The 14,037-nt window shown below is 46.8% G+C and overlaps 1 protein-coding gene across 2 annotated transcripts in view; it reads right to left on the bottom strand.

The window, feature by feature from the left end:
• Nucleotides 1-14,037, bottom strand: part of wasf1 (WASP family member 1) — a 36,870-nt gene that overhangs the window by 8,955 nt on the left and 13,878 nt on the right. Inside the window, exons 2-6 of one of the 2 annotated variants that reach the window (XM_061812933.1) lie at nt 12,922-13,068; nt 12,681-12,815; nt 5,970-6,123; nt 3,623-3,740; nt 278-334 (exon numbers count right to left, since the gene is read on the bottom strand). In XM_061812933.1, the coding sequence (XP_061668917.1) occupies nt 278-334; nt 3,623-3,740; nt 5,970-6,123; nt 12,681-12,815; nt 12,922-13,054 (597 nt within the window). In that variant the 5' untranslated portion in view covers nt 13,055-13,068. The remainder of the gene's footprint in view (nt 1-277; nt 335-3,622; nt 3,741-5,969; nt 6,124-12,680; nt 12,816-12,921; nt 13,069-14,037) is intronic. The other variant, XM_061812934.1, reaches the window with a different exon arrangement.

Raw genomic sequence — 14,037 nt, 5'->3', positions numbered from 1 at the left:
TAACACCACCACATTGATCCTACATGCTACTAGTCTACGATGTTTCCCATCATGTGTTAGCATTAGCATTAGGCTAGTGGTCTTAAAGGCTAAGCTTTGTGTTGGTTTTTAAATACACGAGTCAGGTTCAGATTATCATATACCGCTCCCGGCCTCACATATGGCGGCATGTGTTGCATTTAAAAGGCACACACGCAGCTGTAGCATAAATTAAAACACACGAAAAGCAAAAAAAAAAAAAAAAAAACAACACACAATCACTTTTTTTGTCACATACCTGCCCGGGAAGGTCTAAGTACCTATAGACCTGATCATACATGCGGGGGTCCTGCGACTATAAGAAACAATGGGAAAAAAAAAATACTAGAGCAGTAGCATCGGGGAGAGGAGAGGTCAGAGCAAAAAAAGAAAAGAAAAAAAAAAAAATCAACAACACTGCACTCATCAATAACCACGGTGACAGGAGGCACACAACGGAGGCAAAGGCCAGCGGGACCACAAAAGGCAAAAAAAGGGGGAAAAAGTGCTGTTAAGACAGAAACGCTCACAGCGAGAGGGAAACCGCAATGATGCACACGACGGGGAGAAATGCAGACGCGCGACAGAGCTTAGCTGTGGTCAAAGCAAAAAAGAGCATTCTAGGATTAAGCAGAACGCAAAATAAGAGTCAAAGGAGGAAAAAAAAAAAAAAAAAGACAGTGCACATGAAAATATATGTTAAAATGTTGCTTTGAAAGTCACGGTTAAAAAATACTAGCTAGTTAGCTAATTTCCACAAGCCGCTATGAAACTTCCATTAACCTATTTGAAAACACTTAGCATGCGAAGGTTAGGGAAAATCACTTGGCTGTAGCTAAACCCCATCAAAAAGTGATCTATAAGCTAAATTTTGTGTATTTTACTTCACGCTGTTCGCTTATTGATACTTTGATGATATTAGCATAATAGCTACACCGCAGACCATTTCATTTCCATTACGCACATCTTTACCGGAAAAGACGAGTTAAGAAGGCGAATTAAATACTCGGAATCAAACCTCGATAAGGCAGGAATTGAGTCGGCGACGGACCCGCCGAGCTACATTTGAAAGAATATTATCCCGATGCAATCCATATGCATCCGGATAATCAGCAGCTGTTGCGTGGCGTCATAAAACACGCTTCGTGGATCGCGTCCAACGCCGTACGCACGCGCATCTGTTCAATTAAGAGTTGCCTTTTAATGGAGGGAAGCTAACGCTAACTGCAAATGGGGAAATAAAGCGCCGGGGGGGGGGGGGGTGCGTGCAATATTATCGCCGTTTGTCCTTCATCCTAATGGACCGATGCTTACGCTAAGAGTCCATTTGTTTGGGTCTTGCGTCACATTAATGTTATCTACAGATGTATATTTGCGCGTGTGTGTGTGTGTGTGTGTGTGTGCAGGTTTTTGTGTGTTCAGTGCGACAGACTCAGCAGAAACGCAGCGACGCTAATGGCTAATCGAAGACCCCCACGGCTCATGGGCCGCCGAGCTGTTGACGTCAACAAAAAACTAATGTTTTGCTGCTGTACACGCCACATTTTGCTTCTTTTTTTTTTTTTTTTAAATTACTCAACTGCAGAGAGCGCCAGGCATCATTTGCGGGGGTGGAGATGGCGAGAAAGGCTTTATAGTACATCATCAGGATTGTAATAATAATGTGTTTTCTACATATTTTGTTTTAGAAAATGTTATTGTAAAACCAAAGATAAGTGGAAATAACACATGCAGTTAAAATGTGGATTTGTATTCCAAACAATTTGCACATATATATTTGATGTATACTGTATATATATATATATATATATATATATATATATATATATATGTGTGTGTGTGTGTGTGCGTGTAACGTTACAGCACAAAGTTAAACCGGCGTTAGTAACGGGGCGACGGCGCTCATGAAGGGGTGCGGACGGGAATCGAGTGGGCTGCAGGCTTCGGTGCGTGAAATAGCAGATGCCCTGGCGGGAGGGCGCGGGGGGGAGGAGGATCTTACCTCGAGGGGGTAAGGAGGAGGAAGGGTTTCAGAGAGAACGCTTATAAGGTCCTCGGGACACGCAAGATATGGCATTTCCAGCTGCGCACATTCAGACAGCGTTAGACGGGAGCGCAGAGACGACACCGCGGACAAGCAAAGACGGGATGGAGGAAGACACCGCACGGGAATTCTCGGCGCAAAGCAGACACGTTGGGGGGGACAGACGGATAATACCCCGAGCTCGATTTGGAACGTGCTTATTTCGCTGGGCGAATGTCATCCGGCTAATGCGCGGAAGCTAACGGCGGCTAATGAGATTCGAACGACTGCCGGTTTCTCGGGTTTCCCTTTTACGCTCGCCGCTCCTGCTCCACATTTTATCAATGGTTTGCAAATCAGTGTGCGCACTGCAGTGTGGGAACGGACAAACGTTGCCTTCTCGATCGCCCCCGAGGGTCCCCCCACACAATAAAACATAAATTGACACTCATCTTACATGTGTAAAATGATCACAATCTGTATTTGGAAGCTTTTAGACATAGAGCTAGCTTGACACATGCATATTCCTGGTTAGGCGTACATATTCACGTGTGTATATCACACGTACACGTGCAATGACGCACGTGTGTGTATATGTATCATGTATGTACTCCTCATCCATAACTTAGCGAGTCAGCAATGTGGTGACAAACCCATCTGCGCCATTTTTGTTTATGGAATATATATATTGTTATGCCCAGTGCGCCAAAGAACAGCTTTTATCATCTAGATGCCTCACTGGAATATGCGGCGTGTAACACCCCCCCCCCCCCAGAGTGACTGTCTCTCTGCGGGGTTCGTCTGCAGAGGGTGGCGATGGTGGGGGTGTGCGATTAATTAATAAGAAGGAAATCACCGCAGGAGGCCTCGGCGATAAAAGAGCGTGGCAACCCGACCCCCCCCGACGCAAATAAAATCTTCTGTACTGCGAAGCGTGTGGCTGGCCAATTAATTATACATTATAGAAAGTTCTCCTCGCAAGCCCCTCCCCGTAAACACCGGAGGACCCTCCTCGCCGACACGCCTGTAATGAGCTCCGATTCTGCGAGAGAGGAAGCCGACGTCGCCACTCTGCGTGAGAGCTTTTAGTATCGTGTTCGGGAACAAGCGATCAACACGGGCGGCGGCGCTGCGTGTGTTTGAAGCCGACGGCAGCGGGGGGACAGCACCAGCGAGAGGCAGCTAAAACTGCAGTACGCAATAAATGTTGTTCCCACAGAGCAGAGCAAGTCTGTTATGATTTGTTGCCGATTTTGAAGTTGTTTGAAGATAAGAATGGAATTCGGTATTATACATGGGTATGAAGCTATCGGACTCCGAATTTTGGCATTCAAATGCTTTGCTTTATTTGTCAGCTTTACTGAAAACTCGGAGTGAAACATAGTCTCCCAACTCTAAAAAACCTTTACGACCAATCTATTTGTCGACGATTTTCACCTTTTGGTGTTGATGTTAAACGTAGAAGACGTGACAAACGGTAAACCCGACGAATGGGTTGACAATGGAAACGCAAAAGGAAACAGAAAGTTCTGTGCCGAACTGTACCGTCAGGCGGGAACGAGGCCGAGTCGCGAGACAAACCTTCTGTTTCCGCCTCTCCTTCCGCTTGTCCTCGGTGTCCTGCAGCATCTTCTCTCGCCACAGGTCGAAAAAGTAAGAAGGATTTGTGTAGAACTTGAGACCCTCCTTTCCGTCATCTCTGCGGACAAAAGTTTTTTGCATCACGCCATAGTTAGTCAGATCTCCAAGCTTTCAAAGTTGGCGCAATATTGGTTCGCAAGTCTGATCTCACGATCGAGAGGGCCTTTGGAACACCATCGAGCAAATTTTGGTGCGTAGCTTGGGACGACCCGATTAACTTTTTATCTGGTGCTGATCCAGATTAGTAAAGGTTCAGCCTCGGAGATGGTCTTTTCATGAGGTGACTTCACATGAATAATTATCAGATCCGTTTGAAGATCATCATCCAGTCCCTCCCAAGTGTTCCGTTGTTCCTTTTCCCCCACTCCTGCCATCACAGGGTGGGAGATGTAGAACGATCCGGAACCTCCACAGTGGCAGTTGTCACGTCAGTGGTGTCTTTTGAAGATAAAAAAATGATCACACGGAGATGCACTGCCAAGATTTTCTTTCCCTCCCCTCCACCGCATATCAGGCGGGGAACGGAAAGAAAAGGACTCCACCTTTCTGATGTATTCTTTTTCTCAGGGGGTATCCTAAGGCTTTCATTCCTAGATGGCAACCTCCTAGCTTTGTTTTCGGTTTTTTTTTTTTTTTTTTCACTACGATGCCGTGGGCCGGCTCGTCTCTCTGGTCTCGCGGTGGCCAATTGGCATCTTGTACAACTCCGAAGCACCAGTCACGATTAATTAATTAGAGCGTACTGGGGAAAAAAAACAAAAAAAAAACATTTGAAAGAAGGTGAAGAATTAAGCTGCGATTTGTGGCATGTTGCTTTGGCCACTTGTTAATATGACGGCAGTGTTTTTGGAGATGGAAAATGTGGAATTTTAGAAACGGTTAAGATGAAGAAAAACTAAGAAAACGCATAGCAACAAAGGCTTCAACTTCAACGACTTTGAATACTTGGGGTCAAGAATCCGGAGCAATGGTGAGTGGAGTAAGGAAGTGAAGAAACGGTTCCAAGCAGGTTGGAACAGCTGGCGGAAGGTGTCTGGTGTTTTATGTGACAGAAGAGTCTCTGCTAAGATGAAGAGCAAAGTTTATAAAACATGATGTACAATTAGAGACGGTGGCACTGAAGAGACGACGAAAGCAGAACTGGAGGTGGCAGAAATGAAGATGTTGAGGTTCTCGCTCGGAGTGAACAGGTCGAGTTGGATGTTTTGGAGACAAGGTTAGAGAGTGCAGACTTCGATGGTTTGGACATGTCCAGAGGCCAGAGAGTGAGTATATTTGGAGAAGGGTGCTGAGGATGGAGCTGCCGGGCAAAAGAGCGAGAGGAAGACCAAAGAAAAGGTTGACAGTGATCGTTAGAGAGGAAGATGCACGAGATAGGCTTGGATGGAAAAAGATGACACGCTGTGGCGACATCTAACGAAAGGCGAAGAAGAAGAAGGTTAAGATTAAGGAATAAATGAAGATGAAGAAAACGCATAACAGCAAAGGCTTTAACAAAAAGGCAACAAATGGAAATCCGGAGTCAGCGCAAACAGAGTGTTTGCAAAAGTCGTTATGCAGGGACGCGGCGCCGCTTAATCTGAAGTGTCTGTTTGCTTGTGGACGGACGGTCGTGGGGGGAAAGAAAAAAAAAAAACGCTCCGGGTTTATCTAACGAGCCTGGGGAGAATTCCTAGTCAGCCCCCCTGATGTGAAATGTAAAAATAAAGGACTGAAGGGGGGGAGGAAAAAAAAGGGATTTATGCGAGAAACAGGAAGAAAATGAAAAACCAACATGAACGAGCTCAGGCCTAATCAGCTAATGCCGCGGCGAGCGAACATCCGTATTCCTAGCGGGGAAGTGCGCGATTCGACCCAAATTAACTGAAGCCAGCCGTCAGCATGCCAGACTGCCGGCATTTGGACCCCGGGAAATAAAAAAATCGAACATTTTTGAGCTGCCTTTCAACCAGCGGTGTCACTCACGTCGTTCATTGTGAGTCAGACCTCAGGTGGCACCAGAGCGAGACATTCACGCTGACAAAAGAAGAGGATGTCAGCCAGTCAGCCACCCACACCTGGTCTCGGGACCTGAGGGGTTTACGATCCCACACGACCGATTGTCCTACCACAGCTAGCAGTTGTTAATCTGTAGACCTGCAGATAGTTTTCAGCCTGGCTGAGTTTTGGGTTAAAAATTCTTGTGCGTCGCTCAAGGAGGGAGCAGAATCCAGACGCTGGCCAGTTATGTTTTGTTTACCTATCCTCAAACCGCCGGAATAAAAACCGTTAAAGAGCAGATTCAGACCTGTACGGCGTGAGGATGTTGAGCGGCGGTGGCTGCTCGCAGTCCTGGTAGGTTTCCTGCATCGGGATAGGGAGTGAGTCCCGGTCGAATAGCTGCTGGTCTTGGATGGTGGAACTCCTGAAAGCCTTCCTCATGGTGATGTCCTGTAGTGACACTACAGGGGTGGGGGGGGGGGGGGGTACGTTGAAAACTATCGTTAGGTATTTGTCCACCTACAAACACCAACAACGTGGCTAATTTTGGGCTTGTGGATGGGTAGTAGCGTCTGACTAGATGGAAGCATACCCGTGTGATTATTATTATCATTTTCATTATGAACGTTTGGCTTCACTTAGCAATCGGTATTTGGTCGTTCTTTCTCACGCCCCAAATCTTATTGTGCTCGACCGAGAACCTCAGCAAACATTACATCATCGCGGTCCCTTCGCCGTCATCAACTCAGGACTTGGCAGCTTTGTTTAGTGGGACGAGTTCCGCGGGCCGCGCCATCGATTCGCTGGGGGTCGCCGCGAGAACTCCCAATCCGTCGAACCGAGCGAAAACGGCAATCCTTGGCCGGCGATCGGGGGGGGGGGGGGCTGAATTATTCAAGTGACAAATGGATACGCTTCACCGCTCGCTCCGGGGAAGGCGGAAAAAGCAACGCGGCGTGCTGACCGCACCCCCACCCCCAAAAAAATAAACAAATTGAAGTTCTCTGTAAGCGTTCAATCCCAAATTATACACCAAATGCAGTCAGAATCTCCGAGTGATCTAAAAACATCAAAAGGTTATGATTTCCGCATACTTGGTTGCCCTGCGGCATGTCCACGTGGGATTGGAGTCGGACGGGAGGTAGAAAATAGCGAGGGGTGGGGGAGAAGTGCGCTCAGACAGGCTACGAAAAGGAGGTAGCGGCCTAAAGATGGAAATTCACTCGCTTGATCAAAGCAAGCAAAAATAATACAATAAGCCAAAAGGATTTTCAATGGCGAGTTATTTATACGAACAAAAGCGCCACGGGCGACGCTGACTCACCGCATGGCTCCAGTTGAATGTCAGCGGCTTTTTTTTTTTTTTCTTTACACGGGATTCGTAATCCTCTCCGTCAACGATCATGACACACTTTAATTTACCCAAAAACAACACATCCCGTTTCTAATATTCAGATACATCCTCAGAGTGCGAGTTGCCTCAAGTTATCCAACTTCCGCGTTGCCATATCTGTCCCCCAAAATCGAGGCAAGATTCACTCGCTAATCTTTTGCTTCTACTTAAAAACTGTGCTGATCTCAAATCCAAAGCGATGCAACGGCCAACATCAACAGCGGTGGTTCCCAAAGTCAACCTGGGCCCGGACCCCCAGTGAGGCCTTCAAAAAGCTGCCGGACCCCCAACCTCAACTTTCTACGCCATCCTGGTACAAAGAAATACTCAATTTTAGTGGCTCACGTGCTCTTGCTTTTCATTTTTGCACAATAAATCAAAACGTGGTTCGACACTGGAAAGGGCAATTCTCACATCCTGATTCGCTTCCAGACCATTTCGTCTCAGACCCCCTGGAAAGACGTTTTTCACCCCCTGGGGGTCCGTCGACCCCACTTTGGGAACCACTCATCTACAGGGATGCTGTATTTTCAGAAAATCCGGGCAAGACCCTCTTCCACGCTTACCCTCTGTAAAAGGTACTCGATGAACGTATTCTTTGGTAGCATTCAATAAGTTAGATTCTCGTTGTCGAATAGAAACAGTCAACGAGTTAGTATATGTCAACGTAGCTGTGGGTCCACAGAGGACAAGGTTTGAGACCGGATTTGAATCAAGGCTGGCCATTTGTTCGTACCTGATCGAGTGAATGTGAACTAAGGCAAAGGGGGTAGTTCTGTCGGTAATTACTCTGTAATTGGGTTGCTATGCACTTATGAATAGGAATGTACATTAAAATCATGTTGAGGTGGGATACATTTTGCTCAATCTGTGAATATTTCTAAGTTGGGAACTTTCCCCTCTGTTGCGCTGCGACACATTTGCAAGTGGACCGTTTCCATCATTCCGGCACCTCCAGTCCAACACCCGCTCTCTTTCGGATCGGGACGTAGCGACCAAGGAAGCCATCTTTTAGCATGCCCGAGCTTCTCTCTCCGATACAAATATTGTCCTTCAAAATACATATTTTTCCCTCCATTTCCAATATCTGCTGGCCGGCTTGGTGAGAAATCTTTCTAGCTTAAAATGTCCACGTGTTAGCACGCAGACAAAACGCCCAGGTACCCGTTTGACGTCTTAAGAGGTCGGCCCGCCGCGAAAAAGCCTTTCGGAGGTGATCACGCGGCGAGAAACGAAGGGAACGGAGAACGTTTCGGCCGTAGGGGACTGCCGATAAGCGCGAAACGGGATGAAAAAGTCAAGTCGGGAAAAGCGGAAACAGATACGCGGTTCCAGAGCAGCGCAGGAAGAGGCCCTGGGTCTGAGAGATCTGTGGTGGTGGCTTCTATGTTAGCCGGAAGCGATATCAACGTGCGGTGACGCGGGCCCTTTCTTAGTTGGCCGAAAGTGAAGGGCAGGTACACAAACATTCATCGGCAAATATCAGCGTCCGTGCAAGATGGATGAAGGGCGGGGATCAATCAGCCGGATGAAAGAGGACAACATTGACAAAAGCGGAGGTGAAGAACAAAGTGAGGGATGACACTTTGGGAGGGATAAATGATGAGAGCGTGCGCCAGTTGCCATCCGACTATAAATGCGCACATTTGCGTGATTAAAAGCGGGTACGACCTTAACCGCTGAGCCGGCGACAGCAGCAGTCCAGACGCATCGCGTCGCACTGACCTTCGGGTGAACGCCTCTCGGGTCGTTCGCCCGCGCCGGTGCCCGTTTAACTCGTAAAACCGTAAAGCACATTTCGCGTCGGAGTCCGAGACCCGTCGCTGTGCTAGCGTTTGAGCTTTTCGGGTGACCGTGAACACTTTGAGATCGGCAGAGCTTTTGAATATAGATGAAAATTAGAAAATTGTTGTTTTATATAAATATAATAATAATAATAATATAACATATTATATAAAACATACAAAAAGTATTCGCTTCAAAGTCGCTGTCCTTATATTGTCACAGAACTCGACATCCTGTTGTTCCGATGACTGTGCGAAAAAAGATGCGTGTTTACGAATTGCACCGTTATTATTATTATTATTATTATCATCATTCAAACAAACTCAACGTCGTGTTGAGCAGCAGCCCGGACACGCTGCTGTTAGGCATTTTTTTGGATGATGTTTTATTCATTTCAAAATCTGTCACAATGACAAACGACGTTCCGTGGACTTGCGTTACGGTCAACCGTAAATGGAGCCAATTCCATCTGTAACAATATTTATTATTATTTATCTTAACATTATATGACTAAAGTCTTCTCTGGCTGCCAATTCAAAAGACTTTTCCTTTATTTATTCATGCCCATGACCATCTATGAATAAAATGCTTTGTAGCTATTTATTTTTAGCAAGAATTGATTTTTTTTTTTTTTCCCCGTCTGTATTCCAATGGGCCAGTTTGGGTATTTGAAGTTCTTTTTTTTTTTTTTTCCCCCCCTCCAGCGCGCTGCATCCTACCCAACCCCCACCGTCCCGTCTTCCCCCCTCCAGCCCCGATTTATGCTCCATCCGTTGCCTCCTACGCCGCACATCGCAGCCGCCGTCGCAAAGCGAGCGCTAAAAGGCCTCCGCTAACGGCCGTAAATATGTATTTGTATCCATCTTGCCTGTGCTTCTTATAATTCCGTCCCGTTTTTTCGACCACACCTCTGAAGGCCCACTTGAACGCAGTAAAAAAAAACAAACATACTTTTCAAAGACATGACAAACATATTTCAACGCACAAAATATGGCAAGCATAAAATGTACAGTGTTGAAAATACTGTCCATACTGTACTGTACTGTCTGTGTAGCTGCATGTACTTGAAAGAGACCATTTCTTTGTGCGAGTGTCTAGGCGTGAGCCGTGGGTGACAGCAGCTTTTGTGTGAGTTTCCCTGGCCTTCGAGAAATGGTAGAAAAATGCATCCATCCCTCCATTTTATTTGCCGCTTATCCTCAAGAGGGTCACAGGGAATGCCGGAGCCCATCTCAGCTGTCAAAGGGCAGGTACACCCTGAACTGGTCGCCAGCCAATCGCAGGGCACATAGAGACAAACACCCGCACTCGGAATCACGCCTAGGGGCAATTTAGAGTGTTTGCATGTTTTTGGGATGTGGGAGGAAACCGGAGCGCCCACCCGGAGAAAACCACACGCAGGCACGGGGAGAACTCCACACAGGCGGATCCGGGATCGAACCCGGGATCTCAGAACTGTGAGGCCGACGCTTTCCAGCGGATCCACCGTGCCGCCCGTCTTTGAATCCATAAAACTCTAAATTTGGACTTGGAAAAAAAACAGTAAAAGACTCGTTAAAAATGTGTGACAGCAGCGGCGCAAACGGTGAACGGGTGATGTCGCGGTAGTTCTGTTTTTTTCTACGTGTTTATGTTTACCCTTTTCCTTGCGTCGACCAATCAGCTCCCTCCAGCCTGGTTGTCTCGTCAATCCGTGCACATTTAGTTTCCTGGTTTCTTTCAGTTCTTGTCATCATTTTTGCGTATCTGTGCAACTTCTTTGTCACCACTCATCTTTTGCTTCCAGTTTTTGGTTAGTTTGCTTTTTATTTTTGCAAACGAATTCGCATTTTGTTGAGATTCCCTCATCGCGTTCGCAAACTTGACTTTACCTTCCCACCCTGCACTGTACTGCGGGCGGTGGTGTGCGGCTCACGAGTGTAGAAAGGACAGAAAAATTGATGTGCGGCGCGGGGGGGGGGGCAGTCGAGTGTGAAAGAACTGTCCCGCAGAGTTATCCGGGCCAGGTCGGAACGGCTTCCTCAGCAGGTTTACGATAGCCAAGACTGTTCCGCACGGCCAACTTGTTCACTCAAGTCAGATGATAGATAACTCCTCCCCCTTCTCCATTTTGTCTTTGCTTCTTTTTTTTTTTTTTTTAACCACTGCCTGAAAAAGTCAGCATTTTTTTTTAAAAAGATGTTTTTCTAAATATTGTACACGGATAACGGGGGATGTTGTGGACCCAAGAATTTTCCATCTCGGGAGGGTTGGAACGGACCGCCTTTTACTTAATCAGTTATTTTATCCATCCGTCCATTCATTTGCTTATCCTCACGAGGGTCGCGGGGAGTGCTGGAGCCTATCCCAGCTGTCAACGGGCAGGAGGCGGGATACACTCTGAACTGGTCGCCAGCCAATCGCAGGGCACATATAGACAAACAGTCACACCTAGGCGCAATTTGGACTGTCCAATTAATTTTGCATGTTTTTAGGATGTGGGAGGAAAAAAACCAACGCAGGGACGGGGAGAACATGCAAAATCCCCAATTCCCAACATTATTCACCTAATTAATTAAAAATTATGAATGAAGAAAAAAATGGACTGGAGCACTTTCTTTTTTTCAACAAGACCAATATGTCAGGTCCTTGAGCACAACTTGGTGGGTACCTATGCACGTGCCTTGTCATGAAGCCAAATGAAAAATTTCAGTGCCTCGGTAATATGCAGTAATAAACATTTTTCTTGGCGGATAAACATTATATGACGATGCTAAGATGTTTATAGAGACAAACAGTCACACCTAGGGGCAATTTAGAGTGTCCGATTCATGTTGCATGTTTTTGGGATGTTGGAGGAAACCAGACTGCCCGGAGAAAACCCACGCAGGGACGGGGAGAATGTGCAAACTCTAGTTATTTTATGTTTTTCTTTATTACTTTTATTGTTTGATGGGCCCCGTTAGCCCGAAACTCACTTGACATTTTTTCCGACGGGAGAATTTATATTTGTAAATCGAAGAAATTGGACACCACAAGCCGTGTCACAAAACAGATGACGACACACTTTGGAGGTTTTCCCCACCGCGCTCGGCACCGTGTCAGCGACAAATAAGTAATAAGTAATTTCCCGGCCAATGAGCCGCGACTTTTTTCACACGCTTTCAACCCCTGCAGTTTATGCGGTGATGCGGCTAATTTGTGCGTTTTTTTTTTTTTGTTTTTTTTTTCTAACGGCCGCGAGGGGGGCACTCGAGCGGAAAAGGTAAAGAGTGAGACCGGTGGAATACATGTGCCGAGGAAGTGACTTTTACCGTTCCGGCCCTCTTAGCGCTGCTAACGTGCTACTGCCGTGTCTCATTGATTTTTACCAGTATGTTTTCTGTTAGCGCGGCGGCGCTAGCGTTAAGCTCTCTTATTTTCCGTCTTTCTTTGTAAATATCTCGTGTTTCAATGTGGGCATTTGCGGCTTTTACACAGGCGCGGCTTATGCATGTACCAAATGGTATTTCCTTTCCAAACGTACTGGGTGAGGCTTATAATCGGGTGCGCTGTTTTGGCCGCAAAATCAATAAGCAGCCCCCACCCCAGGGACGGATATTACCGGGCTGTAATTCTCCACTTTTGTATTTCCACGTCAGCGCAATTTTACAGGTGACCGCATCCAACATCTGCCAAACCCCGCGATAACCCCTCGTGCCTATTATTATTATTATTATTATTATTCCTCGTCGTGACACGTGAGCCACTTTCGCATCGTCGCAAGACGACCGCGAGCAGAACTGCGCCCATCCAATTATGCCAGTTAGACAGAAAAACGGAAATTGGGAAAAAAAAAAACGGTAGAACCACAGTGCTCACATTCTTCCTCTTTGGGGTCCAGCTGTGTGACGCTGACGGAGAGGCGGTCCACGCGCTCCTGCAGCGAGTTGACCCGGAAGGAGAAGGAGTGCGCCTCGTTGAACAGCTCCCCGAACAGGTCTTCGGCGTATTTGCCTACAACGCAACACCATAAAAAAAAAAAAAAAAAACACATTTAATTGCATCATTGATCGTTTTAATCTCACCCGGGCGCGCGTGGGTCGATCTCTGGCGCACTGACTGAGGCTGCTGAGCTGTCGGATGACGCTGGCCAAGGAGATGTTGGTCACGCATTCCAGCTCGTTCTTGATGTTTCTGGGCAGCGCCGTGTGGCACAGGTGCCGGGGCTCGATGGTGCGCTTCACCAGCGGCATGCTTCCGCCGTCACCTGGCGAGGGCGAGAGCGAGGAAACGTGCTAATCCAGCGTAGCCGCCGCGACAAGCGTGCGCGCGCGGAATTAACGGCTTTGGATGTTAGTCGTTGATGTGATTCATCTCGAATCACATCAATGCCCATAAGCGGGAAAAAAAAAGAAAGGATGAAGAAAAGAATGTGCTCCGTTGAAAGCTCGAAGTCGAAAAGTGACAAACTTCCCGTCTTGAAAATAACAAGATGTCCTCAGCGCTCTTTCAAGATGTTTTTTTTTTTATTCCTGTCATCCGTCTTCAACACCTCCGATTCGGTACCACCCGAGACGTCTCGCTTCCCGACAGCTTTTCCTTTTCAAAATAACGTCGTCGTGTGCACTTGCATACGCTGGCAAAAAAAAAAAAATAAAATAAAATAAAGAGATTCGCATCCGCGAGCGCTCTGCGTCGACCCGCCGAGGACGTCCGCGCCGCGCGGCGACGGGGCTTTTCCCGCAAGCGTAAAGTGTTGTCATTTTTCGTGGCTTTCGCGCTGACAAATGGGGGAAAAATTCCAACTAACGTCGAGGAAGACTCATAAAAAGCAAGGAGTGATCGGAGTGTTGTTCGAAGCCTTTTAGCCTGGGACGCGTAAAGACAAATTTTATCACGAAACTTTAGCAGGATCTTCTTCTTCTTTTCCTTTCGGTTTGTCTCGATGAGGGGTCGCCACAACGCGTCATCTTTTCCCATCCATTCTCTCTAAGGAAAAAGGATATAGAAAATGTTGTTCTTTACAGAGGATAAAGAATATATGTCTGCGACAATTGTTAATTATTTGGCCATGTTAGCATTAAGGTAGCAGAGTTTAATGAGTTGAAATCCTTCCAGTCTAACACCCACAGTCTTCATGTCCTCCCTCAGAACGTCCATCAACCTTTTCTTTGGTCTTCCTCTCGCTCTCTTCTTTGGTAGCTCCATCCTTTCCATCCTTCTACCAATCTACTCC

The sequence above is a fragment of the Syngnathoides biaculeatus genome, chromosome 23 (assembly GCF_019802595.1).
Source record: "Syngnathoides biaculeatus isolate LvHL_M chromosome 23, ASM1980259v1, whole genome shotgun sequence".
NCBI lineage: Eukaryota > Metazoa > Chordata > Actinopteri > Syngnathiformes > Syngnathidae > Syngnathoides > Syngnathoides biaculeatus.
The sequence above is the reverse complement of the archived record's forward strand: the minus strand, read 5'-3'. Positions and strand labels throughout refer to the sequence as shown.